The 21964-nt window shown below is 53.5% G+C and overlaps 1 protein-coding gene across 5 annotated transcripts in view; it reads right to left on the bottom strand.

Moving 5' to 3' along the window:
• The window catches only part of MACF1 (microtubule actin crosslinking factor 1), a 388597-nt gene extending 369561 nt beyond the window's left edge, over positions 1-19036 (bottom strand). For 3 of the 5 annotated variants that reach the window (XM_058679238.1, XM_058679296.1, XM_058679275.1), the window contains exon 1: positions 18817-19036. In XM_058679238.1, coding sequence (XP_058535221.1) covers positions 18817-19036 — 220 coding nt within the window. Of the gene's footprint in view, positions 1-2357; positions 2732-18816 lie in introns of those variants that run through there. The other 2 variants (XM_058679268.1, XM_058679263.1) reach the window with 2 other exon arrangements.
• Positions 19037-21964: the final 2928 nt, after the last annotated feature.

Below are 21964 nucleotides of genomic sequence, written 5' to 3'. Positions count from 1 at the left end.
TCGAATCCTGCCAAGACCGTGCTCCCTACCAACACAGAGGGAAATGGCTGCCAAACAGAGTTCTGGAAAATCCATGACTGACAACCACACTTACAGCTGCAGTCAACACAGCCCTGCGTCCTCCCAGTGCCTTCCTCCCGTTTCACCTTAGCCCCGCCAGGAGCAGTTCATGCAACTGAGAATTCCAGCTCTCCCGCAGTTAAACCAAAAAATCCTGCTTCAGTTTGGAGAATGAGAGGACTACAAATGATCAGCAGCAGAGAGAAAGAGGTCCGAGAAATTCGGAGGTCCACCAAGGAGTTTAAAACCCCACCATCAGTATTTTCTCATCACTCTCCCAAACTCAGTCCTGGTACTATCCTTACAAGCCATCTCCCCTGGTCACGCCATGGACTCAAGCACACTCCCCAACTGAGGCATAAGGGGATCTCTAAGTCTGTAAATGTAAGAATTCCACACAGCAAAGTAACAAAGGCCCGGATGCTAAGCCACTGGCCTTCCCAATGAGAATGCTGCAGGGGGGGTGGGGGCGGGCAGGGAGGAGGGGGCGGGTCTCCTCAGGTATCAGAACTGGCTACACAGCCACCCCATCCAGCACAGGTGAGTGTGGCCAGCAATTTTTGACTCACTTCTTTTCTCAAGAAAGACATCTGTGTCTGGGAGAGATCAAATTCCTACACACCTGATCAAAGTCCTTCAGTGGAAAGGCCAATGAACCGAGACAGCGAAAGGGACTGAGCACGAAAAGGCCTGGCCTTTCCCAGCAAGTGCCACTTTGCCTTTCTTTGCGGGCCTCGCTGGCTGGGAGCACAACTTCCTTTCTGTTGGAGGCCACCAGCACTGCCGACCAGTGAGGTGCTGAGATTGCCCACCTATTTTCTGCTTTAATTGGGCTGGTCTTAAAGCTGTCACAGCCAGAGACAGCCCCAATGGCTCCTCCCTCGGCAGAGTGCACTGTTGCTCAAAAGCCTGCAAATGCAACTTAATGGGACCATTCACTGAGCAGCATTTTTTTTTTCAATGAAGTTCAGCAGCACAATCTCACCTCTTTGTGCTCTGAAATGAACCACACTTCTTAAAAGCAAGACCACAGGGGGTTGACAGAAAACTTGCTGCAGGCAGGAAAAAACTGGACAGTTTACAGGAGCTGGTGCAGAAGCGAGAACTGGAAGCCCCAGCAGGTCCATTTTAGTCTCTCCCTCCCTCCCTCTCTCCCTGCTGCATTCCCAAGCACAGCTCTAGTGCCACAAGAAAAAAGAAAAAAAAAAGAGGGGAGAATGTTTTACAGCGTCTTCATTAGTTTCCCTTCACTGGGTAGGTGTCGTAAACAACTATTCTGGATTCCGTCATAAGGGTTGAAGTTTCCTCTACTTCAGATGAAAAGAAAAAGAAAGAGCCAAATCACAAGGGCCAGAGCTAAATAAAATCGGGGGGGGGGGGAGAAAGTGCTGCCTATGTGGTTTCTGGAAAAATCTCCACCTCTGCGGAAAGCACAACTGCCACCCAAAGCAAAAATCCCAGAACTGGACGTTAAAGATCAAAGCCAGGGCTTCCTAGGGCCCCGCACTCCAGGCTTCCACTTAGGGCAGCTCCAGCCGTTAGCAAAAAGCAGCCCACAGCCCCTGTCAAAACTTTTCTAGCTCTGCAGCCGGGCTTCCCAGCAGGCACTAACTTGCAGAACTACTTCTCCAGAGAAAGCCTTCGGGGGGCTGCAGCCTGAGCTCCCAACCAAACCTTAATTTTTAAAGGAAAAACAGAAATAGACCCCTGCCTCACTGAGGCTCGGACCCCGAGCAGGATGCTGGTGGGGTAGGGGTGACCTCCCCCCTCTTTAAAAAAAAATCTGCACACTCACTGACCCCACTGCCTCCGCAATCCGAGACACCCGGGGGTCGGGGGGGGAGCGGTTCGCCACCTTGGCTTCCGCGCCACTCCTCCGAGCTCTGGGGAGACAAAAGGGGGCGAGGACCCCTCCGCGGGCACGCACAAGCCCGAGGACGATCGTGCAGGGAACAGAGCAGAGGGCTTCCCTCGCGCCCAACTCCTCCTCCTCCTCCTTCTCCTCCTCCTCCTCCTCCGCGGTCAGCGCCTAGTCTCGCCTCCCTCCAGCTGGGCCAGATAATAGAGCAAATACTGTACCCGGCGATATGAAAGCGCCGACTACCAACGCAGAGGGTTCCCAGGGCTTATCTCAACTCTGTAAATAAGCCGGTCCCCGCAAACAGCCGTTCAGAGCCAAGTCCCAGCGCGGTGGGCGCGACCCCGCCCGGCCGCCCCACCTGCAGCGGCCGAGCCGCCCGGCTCCGAAGGCCAGCCACGCCGCGCCGGCCCTCGGCGGGCCTCGGCTCCGGCCCTACCTTTGTAGCGCTCCAGCACATCCTCGTACGCCTGCACGAACTCCTTCTCCTGGCTGCGGTTGGCCGGCTGCTGACCCGGCACGTAGCCGGCCATGGCCGCCCGCGCCGCCGCGCTCTCCCCGGGCCCCGGGGGGCGCCGGTTCCAGGCCCCGCGCGCCGAGGAGACGGCGGCGGCCCCAGCCTCGGCCCTTTGTGCGGCTCGGGGGGACGGCGGCGGCGCCCTCGCTCGTCGCTGCTTCTTCGCTCTCCGCCCGCCTCGCCCGGCTCGACTTGTCGCGCTCCGCTCCTCAGCCCGCTCGCAGCCGGCCCGCTCGCGCTCCGCCGGTCCGGGCTCGCGTTTCCGCCTCCCCACCCCTCGGCTCCGCTCCTCCCTCAGGCTCCCTCAGCCCGCCCCGGCGTGGCGGCGGCGGCGGCTCCTCCTGTCAGGAGTGCCAGGCCCGGCCGCGTTCCCCGCCCCTCTACCGGACGCCTCCGCGGTCCGGCGCGTCCCTCGGCCCCTGGGGCTGCGGCCGTACGAATGCCGGCTGCCCACACGGCTCCGCCGGCCGGGATTGGCGGCCCCCCGAGCTCTCGAGGCCGGCCCACGCGGGGAGTCCGGCTGGCGGGGAAGCCGGGCCGGGAGGACAGGCTGGGCCGGCCGCGGTGGGCGACAGGCCGACCCCGGGGCTGGCTCCTCAGGGTGGGAGGGCGGCCCCGGGCAGAGGTGACCCACGCTCGGGAGCCGGGACAAAGAAGGGAGACCCCTGGCTGGAGAGAAACCGAGCTGGGCTGCCGAGGCGGCTGCGGAGGGAGGGCAGAGAGCTCTCACATCCCAGGGCCGGAATGAGGACAAGGACAAGCTCCGGACAGGCTGCGGGGTGAGGGCAAAGGGGAGGACGCGCCACAAAGAGCCCCCACAAACAAAGGGCTTCCCAGAAATGGGAGAAACTCAACTGCAAGTGAGGAAGGCAGATCCGGCATCGCCAAATAACCCGGTCCAGGGAGCCCAGGCCATGCCAACTGAGGGGAGGAAGGAGAGGGGGGGTTCCGCCTGAGCTCCAGTGTGAACCTGAGAGGCGCCAGGAGGTCATAAATCTATGGAGGGCATGGCCCCACCAGGATTATTTAACTGACAGGCTTCTGAAGAGCGAATTAGGCCAAAAACGCGGGAACCTGAGCCTGAACCAAGACGGTTAAGGAACAAAGACAGGCATCTGGAACACAACTGGCCAGCGAAGGGACAAGTGGGGCCAATGATTCTGTTATCAGGGGAAGGGAAGAAGTTAAAAAAAAGACAAGCCCTAGTGACAAGGTAGGAATTTATTTGGGGCCACTTGGAGCTGGAGGGAGTTCATCCCATCCTTTGAGAAGGTTGAGAAAGATGCACTGGATGAGAAACTTCTGGAGGTCAGTGGTAGGTGACACTTCTTGCTCCTGCCTTCCCCCATTCAGCCACCATTCTCCGTGGGTCACCTAGTCAGGGGTGAGTGGAGGTGTGGGTAAGAAGTTGCACTGGTTGATGTCACCACAAGGCTATGTGAGCAAGGAAAGAATTCATGAGATGTTGACCTGCTCCAGGTGGGCTGCGGGCTTCCACTCAGGGCCCATTCCCAAGACCGGGAAGGAGGCGCTCTTGCCCTTGGGGCTGGGACTGTCTCTACCGTGTGAGTCAGGCCAGGCGTTGGCCAACGCTCAGCACTTTAACACCAAGACAGAAAAGGGGTGCCTTTCACTAACAGGCATATGCTGCTTGTTGCCACATCACACCATCACCAGAAATGGGGTGAGCAAATCATTAATCACATCTTTCTTCATTGACTTGTGCAGGCCCATCCAAGAGCTGGGCACGGAGATCACACAAGGAAGGACCCGAAAGAGAACAAGGAGGATCCTTAAACAAATACTCCTTTCCTTCCAGCTTAATTCTGTGTGCTTTAGAAAGAGGAGGGGGGGGTGGAATCAAGCTAACTTCAGTTTAGTTTCAGCTGCTAATGAGCTCAGTTTAGGAAAAAGAGAGGACTCGGTTTGAGGTGTTTGGGGGGAATTTGTAAAAGGCGTGTTTAGTGGGAAATGCAGGATGGAGATGGTGATTGATGGCACTAGCCCAGTTTTCAGAAACAGCAAAGAAGACAGAAATGCTAACTGCAGGATCTCAACTATCACTGCTGAGTCATCTGCTTCGCCTAATTACCTTATGCCAGTGGTGCTAAGAAGACCCCGGCACAAACACAAGCAGACACACCTCCACCCTCAGACTCACATAGACGTCCGCCTCCCATTCCCATCCCAGCACACCTAAAGCCCCTGCAGTCCCCTCCTGGGGCTGACACGCACATCACTTCGGTCCTTAAGACTGCTGCTTGCCAGAGAGGAGGTTAGAACAGGGGGCAGGAGTCCACTGTGGGAATCGGGCTTTGTTGAAGATTTAGGGCTTGGGGGCAGAGGGCAAGAGGGAGAGAGTCCTGCTGGGGAGAAAGTGTCATCTGGAAGGAAAGTTCTGATTGGAGTTGTGGCTACAGGGCTTCTCGCAGACTCAAATTGCTTTCTTAACAGAAATTTGCATGTAAATGGTCCCAAGGGAGTTTGAAGTAAGGCATTCTTCTAATGAATGGAAAGGGGGAAGTCCACACGTTTGGCTGATGTTCTTGTTTTATACCAGAGAAAATTTTACAACACCAGAGGAACAAAGAGGCTGCTGGGGGGCGGGGAAGAGGAAGACAGAAAGAAGGAAGCTTAGGAAGGGGAGCTTGTTTGGTGTTTCTCAAGCAACTGCCCACACACACAATCACAGTCCACACACACACACACAACAAGACCACACAGTCGGGGTTTTCTCCTTTCGTCAGTGATTTTCGTGGCTTTTGATGGGTGAGAGCGCTGCTGCGTTTCTCAAGCTGCAACGGGGAGAGGAGGAGGCAGGGCGTGCTCGGGAGGACCTCTAGTGGGGGAGGAGGGTAATACAAACCGATTTTTTTTTTCCATGTCCTTCCCTGCCTAAACCTCACCAAGTGCCCCAATCCTTACAGCCCTGCCCTATCCTACAACTCCTATCTTACAACTCCTCGGGTATGTTCTCTCTTGCCTCAGGGTCTTTCACCTGCTCGCTCAAGGGCGTCAAGCCAAGGTCGTTCTCCTTGGAAACAACCACCAGGACGCCTTCCTTGATTCTGTCAAATCGGTTCTCTGGAATCCCTTCCTTAGAACCCATTCCGTGTCTGTCACCCTTCCTAAATCATTTGCTCTCTACGAGCTCAGGCTGTGGTCTCTCTTGTTCACCACAGGATCTACAGCTTCTCACAAATAAACTAGCCCCCAGTATGCATGTGTTTAAAATGTCGATTCAGTGTGTGATTGGGTGAAGCAGATGATGCTGCCTGTGGCTTCTAACTGCTGGGGGTGAGAGCATTAAGGATGCCCTTCACAGCACCCTAACCGGGCCTGGCCGACTGAGTCCTCCACATTCCTTTTCAGACTGATCTCCCATGACCTCCTAGTAGACAGCATCTTCCTCTTCAGTCAAACTCTTGGCTTTTCCCCAGAATGTCCACCCTCAACTCCGCCTACTCAAATCCTGCCTGGAAAGCACATCCCCCCTATGTGAGTATGCTTTTAATCACTCCCCTGTAGAAAAGCCTGCCCTGTTGTTGGGGTTCCCACCTCAGGAGTTGTAGTATGTGCAGCACTGTCTCCTGGCCTCCTAGTACATACATCCTTTGAGGGCAGATGCACTTCTCTCCTCTTTTTTGCTTTTTAATGCTAAGCCTAGCATAATAATTTTGCACCTAGTTCCATAAATATTAGCAGGGGGATAGACGCTTCACAGAATACATATGCTGGTGGAGCGTCTGGGGTTCTATCTGTGACCTAAGATAACTGAGAACTCAGTTTGGTGTCACTCCAGGGCTGAAGGCCCTTCTCATGTGGAGGGAGGAGAGGACTCACAGGGTGTGTTCTCCTCTGCCAGCATCCCTCCCCCAGCCTCTAGAAGCCAGCACTCCAGCTTGGCTCTGCTGCAGTATTTTACATGTGCTAATTGGTGTTTTATAAAAATAGGTAGGGGTGTGTGTGCACGTGTTCTCTCCAGTTCTCCTTGGAGGCTAAGCTGTCTCCTGCGCCTTTCACATTTCCCAGTCATAGCCAACGCCAGCCAGGTGGAAGAGATTAGCCCCAGCCTCATCCTTTGGCCAGCTCTTGACAGAAAACGGCCACGTTCAGTCTCAGGGGCCTCAGTTCTTCCACCTTCTAGCGCACAGGCTCAGGTCAGTCTCAAGCAATGCTCGCTGGCTCAGCTGTGCCCGATTCCCCATCTACACTGGGGGTAGTAAGCCTTTGCCCACTCTCCTGCTGCCCTCTTCTGTTCAGAAAATGTAACTCCTCTCATTTAAGAAGCCACCCAGGAAGACAAAATCCCTGCCACCCAGCAGCCTGTCACCATAGCAACCTTCAAAATGGTTACCCAGCCATCTGGGTAACCATAGCAACAGGCCCCAGTTCTTCACCTCGGCCTATTCCTAAACTACCTCCTCTGGCTTGTGCGAGCCAATACCAAAGATTCTTTGATCTTCCCTGGAGGAAATGAGCAAAGGCTGCACCTCTGATAGGCAGATGTCCCAAAGGGGCGTGGGATGCCGAACCCACCCAGGACCTCCCGAAGCACATGAGATAATGGGTATTAAGGTGCTCTGTGAACCTTGAAGTGCTGCCCAGATGTCAGCTATTATTAAATTACTGTTCCTTATAGTGGGGGAGGCCATGAGTTGCCCTAGGCGGAGTCAGCACCATCAACATATCCCTTGCCTGGCAGGGAGACCCTGAGTGAAGCCATAGAACTCGGGTTTGCTTCCTTTACTGACACATGGTGGGCAGTCAAATACAGCAAGGAAGATGCCAAGCACAAAGGTTGGTACTCAGAACACAATATTCAGGGTAGCAGAAGCATCGGCCCTTCCGTTACCCCCAGCCTCACTGTGAATGGACTGTTGTATTCTTCCTCTTAAGGGGAATCCAGCTAGCAGCAAATTGCTTTTCCTGCTCTGGGGCAGGACAGGGCCTTATTCTGTATGGGACCCCGGAGGTGCTCAGCAAACAAAGTTGCAGGAAGTAAGTTACTGGGAGGTTCCCCAAATTGGTGTGGAGCCTTACCCATGAACCTGCCTCTTCCGGGAAAAACATCTCCGCAGCCTATACCACCTTAGCACAGAAACCTCTAAAGGGACCAGGATAGGCAACCTGGAAAACTAGCACAAATTCCCAAGGCCCGGAGAGGCTCCTTGGAGTACTGGTGGCTGCTGCTGCCGAATGAGATCAAAGTCGTTTGGAACATTCAGCAGCCTCTGAACAGACCTGGGATGCAAGCCCTTCACACAGAACAACTCCTTCCCTCCGTGATTTCAGAAGCTTCACTCCTATTGCATCTCAGCTTGGATCTCTCCAGATTAAATCCTTGGGGGGCTGGCGATGCAGTCTGGTTAAGGTGCCACCTGCAATGCCAGCATCCCATAACGGGCACCAGTTCATTTCCTGATGGCTCCACTTCTGATCTAGCTTCCTGTAAATGTGCCTAGGAAAGCTGTAGAGGATGGCCCAGATCCTTGGGCTCCTGCACCCACTTGGAAGACCCAAATGTAATTCCTAGCTCCTGGCTTCAGCCTCACCCAGCCCCGGCTACCGTGACCACTTGAGGAGCGAACCAGCAGAAAGAAAATGTCTCTCTTTTTCTCTATGTGTAACTCTGCCTTTCATATAAATGAGCCTTTAAAAAAAAATGAACCCTTTTTCTGAGTACTTAACTCAATGATACTGGCAGGTTCTTTTTTTTTTTTTTTTTAAGATTTATTTATTTTGGGCCCGGTGGCCTAGCCTAGCGGCTAAAGTCCTCCACTTGAACACGCCAGGATCCCATATGGGTTCCGGTTCTAATCCCGACAGCTCCACTTCCCATCCAGCTCCCTGCTTGTGGCCTGGGAAAGCAGTCGAGGACGGCCCAAAGCCTTGGGACACTGCACCCACGTGGAAGACCTGGAAGAAGCTCCTGGATCCTGGCTTCAGATCGGTGCAACAGCAGCCGTTGCGTTCACTTGGGGAGTGAATCATTGGACAAAGATCTTTCTCTGTGTCTCTCCTCATTTCTGGATATCTGACTTTTCAATAAAAAGAAAATCAATCTTTAAAAATTATTTGTTTTTATTGGAAAGACAGATTTACAGAGAGGAGAGAGAGAAATATCTGCCATCCACTGGTTCACTCCCCAGGTGGCCACAACGGCCAGAGCTGAGCCTATCCAAAAACAGAAACCAGGAGCTCTTCCAGGCCTCCCAGGTGGGTGCAGGGTCCCAAGGCTTTGGGCCATCCTCAATCGCTTTCCCAGGCCACAGGCCACAGACAGGGAGCTGGGAGAGAAGTGGAACAACCGGGATACAAACCAGCATCCATATGGGATCCTGACACATGCAAAGCGAGACTTCAGCCACTAGGCTACTGCACCAGGACCTGCTGGCATTTTTATTTCACATTCATCGTGCATGGGTTTGAGATGTTTTAGACAAAATACACAAGTCTCTACAATGCAGACTAGGTATGCTATAGCCCATCTCTGTATGGTTAATACGGTGCAGACTCAGGCTAAAAGACCAGAAGCCCAGCTGAGCAGCACCGGGGGGCCAGTGCCCCTACAGCCCTACCACTGGGGAGTCACAATCACTGTAGATCAATGGGCACTGCTTCCAGCCTTCAGACAGAGACTCCAAAGCAGATAAACGGATGTGTTTACTACTACAGGAAAGGCGACAGAATGTCATGGTTTAAAAGTATGGGGAGGGGACAGGCATTGGGCCCAGTGGTAAGACGCCACTCGAGATCCCTGCATCCCATATCAGAGGGCCTGGATGATGCACCTTGGGAGGTAACAGGTGTTAAGTCAAGTGTCTGGGTCCCTACCAGCCATGTAGAAGTCCCGGCATGACCTCCGGGCTCCTGGCTTTAGCATGACCAAGATTTGGCTATTGCAGGTATTTGGGGAGTGAACCGGCAGATGGAAGATTCCTATGTCTCTCTAAGCCTTTCAAATAAATAAGCAAAAATAAAAAGCTATGAATAAAATAATAAAATTGTTAGAGGGGTAAATGTATGATTACCCAAACTTTTTATGTGAATGAAGAGGCAGTGATGGGGTGTACATAGTGAAATAATACTAGCCATGAATTGATGGTGCTTTTTTTCTGGTTGATGGGACTTCATTATATTATCCCAGCTGCTTTAGTTTAGGCTTGAAATGTTCTGGAAAATACAGGTGCTTTGGAGTGAGGCTGACCTGAAGCATAGCTTTGCACTCCAAGGACAGTCTGTACCTGTCTGCTGCCAGGAGGCGCCAAGCACGCTGAGCGAAGGCTATTTGCTCCCTAACTTGAGATAAGTCCCTTCCATTTCTTTTGTTGAGGATGGCACCTACCTCCTGGGATGTGCAAGGATGACATAAGACATGTAACATACCTAGCTCAAAGGGGAGGGCTCAGAGGGTTAACCCCTGCCTCATCCTAAATTCCATCAGCATTTTGAGTTCCCACTGCTTCTTCTTGTTTTTAGATTTATTTTATTTTTATTAGAAAGGCAGATATACAGAGAGGAGGAGAGACAGAGAGGAAGATCTTCCATCTGTTGACTCACTCCCCAAGCTGCCACAACGGCTGGAGCTATGCTGATTTGAACCCAGGAACCCAGAACCTCTTCCAGGTCTCCCACATGGGTGCAGGGTCCCAAGGCTTTGGGCCGTCCTCGACTGCTTTCCCAGGCCACAGGCAGGGAGCTGGATGGGAAGCAGGGCTGCTAGGATTAGAACCAGCGCCCCATGGGATCCTGGCACGTTCAAGGTGAGGACTTTAGCCACTAGGCTACCGTGCCAGGTCCAAGTACCTACAGCTTCAAATCTAACTCCCTGCTACTATGCCTGGGAAAGCAGCAGAGGATGGCTCAAACACTTGACTCCTCCCACTCAGGTGGGAGTCCTGGATGGAATTCCAGGCTCCTGACTTCAGCCTAGCCCAGCCTTGGCCTTTGCAGCCATTTAGAGAATGAACCAGTGAAAGAAAATCTCTGTCTCTCTCTCCTTCTCTCTGTGTCCTTCTCATTTCAAAGAAATAAAATATATCTTAAAAAAAAAAAAAAAACCCTAGGGGACAACACTGTGACATAGCAAGCTAAGCCTCTACATTCAGTGCAGCATCCCATACAGGTGCCAGTTCAAGTCTCAGCTGCTCCACTTTTGGTACAGCTCCCTGCTAATAGCCTAGGAAAGCACTGGAGGCTGGCTCAAGTCCTGGGCCCTTGCACCCATCACCCTTATGGGAGACTTGGAAAAATCTCCTGGCTTTGGACCAGCCCGGTTCCAGCTGAGTCAGGGAAACAAAGCCTCACATACATTGTGGGCTCCACCCAGCAGCCTTTCCAGGCATCTACTAGGGGATCCGCGCTGGCAATCAGCTCCCAGGAGCTCCTGAATGGGAGGATTTAAATCCTTAACTCCCACCAGCTGTTCTCTGGTCATTGTCTTTGCCTCTTTTTGAGACCAAGAAACAGGGAATGGGGATATTCAGGTTATCCTGACAAATCCCATTTCAAATGTGGCCATTGCTGTAAGGCCCATTCCTTCCAGGATTCCCTCCAAGTGCTCATGGGGCTTTCAGTATAGCACAGCCCAGGTTCCACTCTAACTGGCTTCATTGGCTGGGCTGGGCTGAGGCCGCGTCTGAGTCCAGAAGAAAGTAGCCCATTTGTTAAATGAGCAAGGGCATGATCAATGAGTGGGCAAGAAGCCAAATCAGCATAGTTGTGAACCAAAGAACAAGCATGTGAATGAATAAGTGATGTTAATGAGAACAGCTAACATGTCCCAAGGGTTGACTACAGAGCAGGCCAAGTGAGAACCAAGCATGCTATACCCACTCTCGTGCCCCCATACTGAGTGTGAGAAACAGAGACTTAGGAACTTCTCAGAGTCATCCAACTGGCAAGTGAAGGATGAAACTGGGACTCCAAGGGACACCATGTTCCCTTGCCTGAATGGATGGAAAAGGGAGCACATGGAGTAAGCAGGCAAGCTGTGCCAGAGACACACCCAGGGAGGATCACAGCAGAGTCCTCCCCTGGGCCTTGAGGCCAAAGCCTGGCATCTTCCGGAGTGAGCATGGGGCGCAGCTCAGCACAGAAATGGCAGTGCACGGGGAGGTCAGGCCTTCCCTGCAAACCGCATCCTCAGTCTTGGCAGACTGTAGCCAGCAGCACTCCTGCTCCTACGGAGAGCCAAGGCAGTGCCAGGAAGCCAGCCAGCTTCTAAAGGACAGGTGGCAGCAGGCAGTCAGGAGGCCAAGTCAGGGCCCACCCAGCCGCAGCAGACGGGAGAGGGCTGCTGGCCGGGCTGAGTGCCATACGTCGGGGAGACTGGATTGCCAGCCCTGTGCTCACCCTCAGGTGTGCTCATAAGGTCTTTCCTCAGGCAGAGGGCTGCTGAAATAAAAGCAGATCCCGCTGCAACGTCAGTTCCTCTGGGGGCATCTGAGAGGGCCTCCCATAGTCCCCCCAGACAACCAGCCCTTCCCCTGCATTCCCTACCCTTACTCAGTCCCAGGCTCCTTAGGAAAGGCATGAGGCCAGCTGCCATTCCAAACCTCTCTCCGTGTCACCTAGGAAACCTCTAAGAATTCAGGATGGGAAGTTGCTGGCCTATGGGCAGCACTGCACCTTGCAATGCAGCAACCACCTCCCTCACCAGCTGGGCTCCCACGGGGACCCGGAGCCTAGAGAAAAGACTGATTGGCTGTCTTTGCTGCCGCTTGCCCAGAATTCTGCCCACGTGGTCAGTTTCCATCCCCACAGCTGATGTGACCCAGATTTCCTTTCAAAGAGCAGGAGCAGAGCTGGTCGCTGTGTGGCTACAGTTCATTGTGCCCCACTTTCAGGGGACTCTGTTCATCTCTCACGCCACTGATACCAAGCTGCAGGCCAGGAGCAACAGAAAGAAACCGGGGAAGGAGGAGGAGCTTTCTGGGATCAGAGCTCCAAAGTGCCTCAGGGCCAGGAAGGTGGCCAGCCCAGGAATTGTTTGAGTGCCCCATTTCTCACCCCTGGCTTTGTCAGAATGTGCCACTGCCAAGTGCTCTGACAATGCCCTGGGGTGAACAGAAGACAGGGATAGGCTCCCTTGCTGGTCTAGGAAAGTGCTGGCCTCCTCGGGTTGCCAGGGAGGCTGAAAGGAATCTCCTCACTAGGTGAGCTCCCAGGCCTCTGAACACATGTGTGTCCAGCATGTGGAGACTCTCATTCAGGGTTCTCTGAGCAGGCATCACCCCCACCCCGGCTCTCAGGCACAGATGAGAAAGTGAGGTCCCAAGAAGTGTAGGGGCCAGCATTACAGCGCAGTGGGTGAAGCTGCCACCTGCATTGCTGGCATCCCTTATGAGCACCGGTTCAAGTTCCAGTTGCTTCACTTCTGATTTACATCCTGGTAATGCACTCACAGCTTCAGTGTGGTACAGCTCCCTGACATTGTGGCCCACTGGGAAGTGAACTAGTGTATGAAAGATCTCTCTCTCTCTTTCTCTTTAACTGTGGAAGGAAGGAAGGAAGCAAGGAAGGAAAGGAGGGAGGGAAGGAGAGAGGGAGGAGCAAGCCATGAGGCTGGTGTTGTGGCACAGTGGATAAAGGTACCACCTGCAATTCTGACATCCCATTTGGGCACTGATTCAAGTCCCAGCTGCTTCACTTCCCATCCCTGCTGGTGTGTCTGGGAAAGCAGCAGAACATAGCCCAACAGCTTGGCCCCTACAACCATGTGGCAGACCCACTCTCCGACTTCTGGCTTTGGCCTGACCTAGCCCTGGCAGGTTGCAGCCACTTTTGGAGTGAAAACCTCTCTCACTCCATTTCTCCTTCTTGCTCTGTACTCTGCCTTTCTTTTTTTTTTTTTTTTAAGATTTATTTATTTTATTACAAAGTCAGATATACAGAGGAGAGACAGAGAGGAAGATCTTCCGTCCGATGATTCACTCCCCAAGTGCGCGCCGATCCGATGCTGGGAACCAGGAACCTCTTCCGGGTCTCCCACGCGGGTGCAGGGTCCCAAAGCCTTGGGCCATCCTCAACTGCTTTCCCAAGCCACAAGCAGGGAGCTGGATGGGAAGTGGAGCTGCCGGGATTAGAACCGGCGCCCATATGGGATCCTGGGGCATTTTAAGGCGAGGACTTTAGCCGCTAGGCCACGTCGCCAGGCCCATGTACTCTGCCTTTCAAGTAAATGAACAGACAAACAAAAAAAAATTTTTTTTTAAGAACTCCTTGGCTTAAGCTTTCTGACTCCAGGTCAATTGTCCCTATAGCACCTGGCACATAACCCAATCCATTCTTTTAACTGAATGAATGAATAAGTGAATGAATGAATGAATGAATGAATGGGCAAAGAGGGCTGTTGATGTCTTCTCAGAGCTCTCATCTTAGAGAAAAGACTCGAGGCAGCAGAAGAGGGGCAGCCTCCCTCCAGCGACCAGCCTGGTGCTTGCACTGAAAGGGTAAGACGGGACTACTGACTACCTTGAACTCCAGGGCAAGGAGAATGAACCTGGAAAGAACAAACTGTAATGTAAGTGCTGGATAGAGACACAACTGCCGGCGCCTGAAGAGATCAGGGAAGGCTTCCTGGGGGAGGGAGTACCACAGTGAAGATGTCAGTGCATCGGCTGAGGGGCTCAGAAGAAGGGGTCCCGAAGGTGCTTCCTACCAGCCAATTACACACAGTCTCCAGCCCTGAGTCATGGTGTTTCCTACTTTCACAATACACAAAAAGGGACTGGGCCTGGCAAGGTGGCCTAGCGGCTAAAGTCCTAAGCTTGAATGCACCAGGATCCCATATGGGTGCCAGTTCTAATCCCGACAGCTCCACTTCCCATCCACTCCCTGCTTGTGGCCTGGGAAAGCAGTCGAGGATGGACCAAAGCCTTGGGACACTGTACCCATTTGGGAGACCCGGAAGAAGTTCCTGGCTCCTGGCTTTGGGTTGGCTCAGCTCCAGCTGTTGCAGTCACTTGGGGAGTGAATCATCGGATGGAAGATCTTCCTCTCTGTCTCTTTTACTCTCTGTATATCTGAATTTGCAATAAAAATAAAATAAATCTTTAAAAGAAAAGAAAGGGACTACGGTTTCATTTCTATCCACTCAGCCAAAGAGTTCCAAGAAGAAAAGAACCACATTCAAACCATCTTGGGACACCAACAACAAGAACAGGGAGCAGGACTGGCATTGTAGCTCAGCATGTTAAACCACTAGCTGAAATGCCAATATCCCAAATGAGCACCACGATCCAGCTCCCTGCTAATGCACCTAGGAAAGCAACGGAAGATGACTCAAGTGTTTGAGTTCCTGCAACCACAAGGGAGGACTCAGAAGAAATGCCCAGTTCTTGGCTTCGCTCTGGCCCAGGCCTGGCCATTGTAGCCATTTGGGAAGTGAGCCTTTCTCTTTCCCTCTCACTCCCTCTCTCTGTAGCTCTACCCTTCAAATAAATAAAGAAATCTTTTAAATTAAAAGTTACCGGGGAGGGTCTAGAGTATGTGTTGCTGGCCAGATGACCCCCTGATTGGTGATGGGTTCCTCCTGCACCTACCCTGGCCTCATCCATACATGAGCCACTTTACTTCCCACTGCAGGAAAGCCGTGACAATAACCGAATCGACGATGACGGCAAATGTGAGTGCTGCTCCTGGAGTTGTACAGTGCACACTGTGTGACAGCCTGCCCCATTCTCTGTGGCCCACCCCCTGCCCATAGCCCCGACGGAGAGTCTTTCTTCCTCTTCCCTTCTCTGCCCTTCGGAGTTGTGCTCCTGGCTTGAGTAACCGCCCACTCCTGTTGCCCTCCATTCCCAAGACAGGACAATACTACTGCTGTTCACCAAAGACAGAAGGCCGGGCGAACAGCAAAGATTCCCCCGTCACCATCACTGCCCTCTCCTTTCTCTACCGGCCAGGATCCCGAGGCCTCTCCCAGAAAGACCACAGGTGTTCCAGGTGAGTCTGGGGAACAAGTCAGAACTGTGTAGGTCCATCACATGCAGGGCCCGGCCTAAGCAAATGGAAACTATGATGCACTTAGATAGTCCACTGGTCGTACACAATGAGCACATGGAAGTCCTGTGAGCCTGCTGGGTCTCAGCAGCTCCATCCTGCCAAGTGTAAACTCTGTGTATAACCCACACAGTGGACCCACACAAACAAGGCACTCCCCCGAGTGATCCCTGCTCCATCTCGGTGTGCCTGGGCTTAGGGAGCCGAGCAGAAGGCTGCAAAGAAGAGGGAAGGAGGAGACATGGTTGGCAAGGACGAGGCTGGGAAGACGCAAGACAGAATGGGCTTGCAGGGTGCGTGGAGCCCCTCGAGCCTGTCTTGGCAGTGCAGGCGGACACCAGCGGAGCTCTTCGCCTGCCAGGCCTCTGTCCTCTGCCACGGTGGCTGTGCAGCGCCATCCCCAGGTTTCTTGAGCTGGGACAAGGCCCTGCCACAACCCCAGAGAGCAGCTCAGGACAGCTAGCAGGACTAAGCAAGAGGAGGATCTGTGCTTGGGGAGACGGACTCAGACACCCCCGGGATGGCTTCATCAGCCAGATCCAGTGGGAGGAGAAAACTGCACAGGCCAGGCTAGCTTCCAGTGTGACACTGACTTCATTTCCTCCCAGAAGGAGAGGTGTGCCTCAGAGAGCTTCAGGCATGTGGGTGGGTGTGGGGGGAGGAGGGCTTCCAGACATGCACACCCCCACCCCTGCCAAAGCACCCCTGCAGAGGAGCCGGGCTGCTTCATTCCTTTCTCTGGAGGGGCCCCCACACAATGTCCTCCGATCACATGAAGCTTTCTGCCAAGACCCTAAAGCGGCAGTCCCGCCTCGTCTCTGCTGCCTTGCTTCTTTCCTTCTAAAGAAACACGCCCAACTGCAGCACACAAGTTATTTTTATCCACGGCAGTCTCCCCACGTGCAGCCTCACTGGCCCAGCCCCCTCCTCACAGCAGCGTCATTCAGCAGCGTCAGGATGCAAAGACACAACCCAGCACCTGCACCCACACCCCTCTGCTCAGCCCAGCCCAGCAGGGGCCTCAGGGGCTTTGCCTGGAGATTAAGCACCCTCTGGAGTCCACTCCACTTGCAACCTAGACTCAGGATCCTAAACCGCAAGCCAATGGTCCCATGGGCCTACCCTTTGGAGGGGGAAACCATCACAAAGCGATCGGTGCCTGGGGGCTGGAGGCTCTGGGAAGAAGGCAGAAGAGAAGCAGAAGGAAACATCTACTCTGCCTTCAGCCAAACTAGGGGACTGAGTCACAGCCCTCCAAACCGGGGAACAAATAAAACCATTCTGCACCCTGGAGACAGCTCAGAAATCTATTAACCAGTCGATGCCATAGCCCAAATGGCTTTTTACTTTCTTTGTAAAAGGGAAAATAGTGTGTGTGTGTGTGTGTGTGTGTGTGTGTGTGTTTGAAAGGAAGAAAGACAGAAGACAAAGAAGAGACGGAGAGATCTTCGACCTGCTGGTTCACCCCCTGCCATCACCACCAATTCTGCAAAGCCACAGCTGACTCAGGCAAAAGCCAAGCACTCCATCCAGGTTTCCCACATAAATGGCAGGGATCCAAACATTTGGTCCATCATCCACGGCCTCCCAGGTGCATTAGCAGGAAGCTGGATTGCAAACAGAGGTGGGACTCCATCTCAGGCATTCTGATGTGGGGTGCAGGCTAACCCACTGCAGGCACCGTAAGGCCTTCCCGCAGCCCATTGGTCTTGAGAAGGACTTCCTCCCAGGTTTTCTACTGTCCCCCTGGCCTCTGGAGCAGCTCAGGCTCTTCAACCTGCCATCCAGGGCTCATTGTCATCGCCTTCTCTGCAGGCAGCTCTGGCCATAGTCCAACCCTCTCCCTTCTACCTTTCCATTGCAGCCCACTCCCTACTCCTGGACCGCATTACCCTCTAAACTCCGTGCTTGCATTTAGTCACTCAGTACTGCTTCATCTCCAGCCTGCACAAGGCTCCCAGGCAGGTCCCTGGGGGTGAAAACATAAACAAGGCACAGTCCCAAAGGAGAGCTGGGCTCCCTGTGGATATCTTCTACTGGATCGTACAAGGTTAGCTGGAAGCAAGAAGAATGCCGGAATGGAGGAGGAGCTTTTGGGGGGCACTGGGAGGAGGGGGACACTGGGGATAGAGGAAGTGGCACTTAAAAGGAGGAGGAGGAGGGGCTAGTCGCATCTTACAGAAAAAGAAAATTACAGCATGGAAGTCTGAGCCTGTGATGTGCAAACCCCTGGTGGGCAAGAAACAGTACAACATGACACCGTGCCAAAGGGTAGGAGTGGCAGCAGCGAAGCTGAAGAGGTGGCTGGGACCAGATTTTGATAGGTCCTTGGGTGGAAGTCACTAATTTACAGGGCGTGAGCAGACAAAGACTCTTTATAAACACCTGAATAACAGTATCAGATTTGCACTTTGGAATGTGGAGGAAGGGAGCCAGTCCTTGGAATGGGCAAGTAGATAAAGCAGAGAGGACCGGATGCACAAAGTGGGTGACGTTGATGAATGAGCTGCAGGCACGGCTGGATCCCTGCGTATGCACTCTGGCACCTGCCTGTGCTGAGGGAGGAAGCTCCAGATGCCTTCAGTGCAAACATCGCCCTTACTGACTCCCCACCTGGGGGTAAGGGCACTGCATACATCCTCTCATCTAACTCCCAGTGCAAATACACAGAAGGGACAGTCAAGGAAAGCGAGGCTCGACGGCGTAAGGGATTGTCTAGGGCCAACACAGCTCATCGGTGAAAGGCCACCAACCAGTACCCCACCTGTCTGACTCTGGAGCCCACGCTCACAACTACTGCATGGGGCTCTGCTATTTGGCTGGAAACTGGGCTCCTCCCACGTGGTGAGGAGACAGCCCCAGACCTTGCCCCATGTGCCAAGGGTGAATATGTATCACTTTGGAAGGGAACATGAGCAAACCTGCACTCTTTCTGAGGGTTTCTTTATGAGGAAGTAGCTCAATAGAGTTGAAAGTTAATTGCTCATAAATATGCTTACCATTGGCTACTACAGAAAAAAATAGGTTTGAGAAAATTGTGAACTATTACACAGCCTTTAAAAGTGGAAACTATAAAGTCTAAAGTGTAATATGGAAAATACTGCTGAGATAGGCGTAACTGAAGGAGTCGATCTAGAATGTACCTAGGCCATGATGGGAGCTGCTTAGGAAATACAACTGAGTGGAGACAAGAACAGGGAAGACGCCACAAAGCCTGGCATAGGTCGCCTGCTGGCATACTTCATCACCTCTCCAGGAATAACAGTAACATGCTAGATTCCAGCCACCTTGGTCCTTAGGCCTGCCCTGTTGTCCTCACCCCAGCAGTGCAGCCCAGCCCCCCTCCCTCCCAGCCACAACACTCAGCTCTTACCAGCGACTCTGACCACAGCACGCTCTGCGGGGTCCAGCACAGAGTCCTGGCTTTTCCGCTTTTTCTGTTCATGCAGTGGCAGGTTCCAGGGCAAGGTGTCCCCTGGGGGACAGGGAGAAAGGCTCCCAGAACGCTCGCTCCTATAAGAGCGCTCGCTGCGGCACGACCGCTCACTCCGGCAGGACCGCTCACTGAGCGTTTCTTCATCCGAGGAAGACATGGCGCCGGCAGGGCTGCGGCAGGACAGCCGGTGAGTCCCGCAGACAAGGGATCTGGAGGAGGGAGAGAGAGATGTGAACACATGGCAGGGACGGGGGTCACAGGAGGAATGGTGGGACGCAGGCAGCAGAAGTTCTAGTCCTGATTCTGCCACTGACTCGTTACCCATCTGAACCTCAGCTTCTTCATCTCGAAAACGGAATGACAAAAGTGCACACCAAAAGGAACCCACAGGGTCTGAGTGACATCACCTGAAATTATGTATGCGGATGTAGCTGTAAACCTTAAGATACTATCTGGGGCCCGGCGGCGTGGCCTAGCAGCTAAAGTCCTCGCCTTGAAAGCCCCGGGATCCCATATGGGCGCCGGTTCTAATCCCGGCAGCTCCACTTCCCATCCAGCTCCCTGCTTGTGGCCTGGGAAAGCAGGAGAGGACAGCCCAAAGCTTTGGGACCCTGCACCCGCGTGGGAGACCCGGAAGAGGTTCCTGGTTCCCGGCTTCGGATTGGCGCGTACCAGCTCGTTGCGGCTCACTTGGGGAGTGAATCATTGGATGGAAGATCTTCCTCTCTGTCTCTCCTCCTCTCTGTATATCCGGCTTTCCAATAATAATAAAAATCTTTAAAAAAAAAAAAGATACTCTCTGAAAGTTAGCTCCTACTGGGACTGGTGCAATGGCTCAACTGGCTAATCCTCCACCTTCAAGCGCTGGCATCCCATATGGGCGCTAGTTCGTGTCTCGGTTGCTTTATGTCGTGTTCAATTCCCTGCTTATGGCCCAGAAAAGCAGCAGAGGACGGCCCAAAGCCTTTGGACCCTGTACCGTGTGGAAGATGCGGAAGAGGTTCCTGGCTTCAGATCAGCTCAGCTCCTGATCATTTAGGGGGTAAGCCAGTGGATGGAAGACCATTCTGTAAATCTGCCTTTCCAATAAAAAACAAAAATCCCTTCTTAAAAAGTTATCTGCTGTTACTGGTAAGCAGTATTATTGTGATTTGACATGTTTGAAGAATTTAAACTCATGGTTTCCAGAGACAAAAAGATGTGGCTTCAAATTGCACTCCACCATTTGAGCCCTGGGACCTTGGAGCAGCCAGGGAACCTCTTGGAGGTTAACTCTGGCTCAGTCTGCTTAGCTAGAAAACCGGGGTGATGACGGGTACCTACTAACCTCACAGCATTGTTTGCAAGGACTAGCCAAGGTCCTGCAGGTAAAGTCCTAGGCAGGTGCCTCCTGCCCAGTAAGCATACAAGAAACAGCATTTATTATTATAGCTCTGTTCTTCCTACCTCCCAGGAATGCTATATGGATAAACTAGGGCAACAGATGGGGAAGTATTTGCAAAAAATGAAAGCACCATCTCAGCGACAGGCAAGATACAAAGCCGGAGCTCAAACAGACCGAAATTCCCTGATGTCTCCTGCTCTGCCTCCAGCAGCTCTGTTAGAAAAAGCACTAAACTAGAAACCAGGCAGCCCTGGCTGTAAATCCTGGCCACTTTGAAATCTGTGTACTGTGGGGCCTCTCTGAGACTCGTGTTTTTCCTATGCGAACTGGGAGGCATAGTCCACCTTAGAGACTGTCTCCAGATTGTAGCGGAACACAAATGCAAAACTGGCCGGTACCACGCATGACATACAAAAGACCTAAGAGCAACATTCATGTGCTCATTCCAAGGACTCCTGTGGGCATAAGTGGCACATCATGGGTGGGTGGGCGGGTGGTACAGAAAGTCCTGTTTTTTTCTGGTCAGTTTGGACAGTACAGAGAGATGCATGGAAACACAATTGCTCTGCGACCAGCTGGGCTCCATCAGCCAGACTGGGCAGCCTTGCCTCACTCAGGCCAAGCTCTCTGCCCACAGCCATCTGCTAGGCACGGCTCACCAACCTCACGGTTGCCACAGAGCATCCCTTCCACTCCCGGCCTTTCTGCAGGCCTCCCGCACCAGCCCCTCACCAGCGCTTGCCGTGCCTCTAGAGCCGTGACTTTCCCTTTGGGAGAATTCCTGCACACAGGGCCGAGTGGAGACAGCCAGGTGGCCTAAATGGCTGCACACCATGGGTCTATGAGCACAGCTGCTTCTGGATTTGGGGATTCTTAGCCTAGAGGTACCAAGGAGCAGCATCAGCCTCTTGGGGGCACTGGCAGGGCCCCCCACCACAGACTCAGCATTCCAAGTGATAACAAAAGAAACCCCAAATGGCAAAGGCGGCTGAAGGCAGACGGAACAACCCTAGCAGGGCACCGCCAGAACCAGCAGCACGGAAGCTCTCTTCCCATGGAGCATCCGCACGGGATCCACCAGGCGGAAAGAAAAGGACCCAGGTGCTGGCATAGCTCTGCCCTTTATCAGAGCAGTTAGCCCCTCCCCCGTCAATTCTGGTGTCCACCTGAGAGCTTCTATAGCCGGGACAGGGGCTAAAACGAAAGCCCTTGCGTCCCTCAGACCCCCTGGTCGGGACAGGAAAACGCCCCTCCCCTCGGACCACCTGCTTCATCTCAGAACCGCCCATTCCTCTTCTAGATGCTCATTTTACTACAAAGGCCGGCTCATCCCGGGCTTCCTCCTGCAGAAACCGTCCCTCCTTGGCTCTGCCCTGGTCAGTCCCCTGCCCTTCACACACACCTGACCCCGGGGCGCCTGCCCGACCCTTGGGTCACCCGATGCTCTCCATCAATCTTCCATTCACAGAAGCGCGCGCCCACGCCCCCAATAGACTCCAAAGGCCTCAGGTCGAATGCGCGACCTGCAGGTCACCTGGCGCCCATCAGTTGCGGTACCATACCTCCGTGTCACCCCCCAACCCACCCCCACCTAGATCCCACGGTGGGGGAAGGCCGCGCCCGCGAACGGGTGGCAGCGCGCGTGGGTCCGCGTGCCCGCCGCGCGTGGCTGACAAAGAGCGGGTACGCGCGACCGGGGAC

Source organism: Ochotona princeps, chromosome 2 (assembly GCF_030435755.1).
Source record: "Ochotona princeps isolate mOchPri1 chromosome 2, mOchPri1.hap1, whole genome shotgun sequence".
In the NCBI taxonomy this organism is placed as follows: Eukaryota; Metazoa; Chordata; class Mammalia; order Lagomorpha; family Ochotonidae; genus Ochotona; species Ochotona princeps.
The sequence above is the reverse complement of the archived record's forward strand: the minus strand, read 5'-3'. Positions and strand labels throughout refer to the sequence as shown.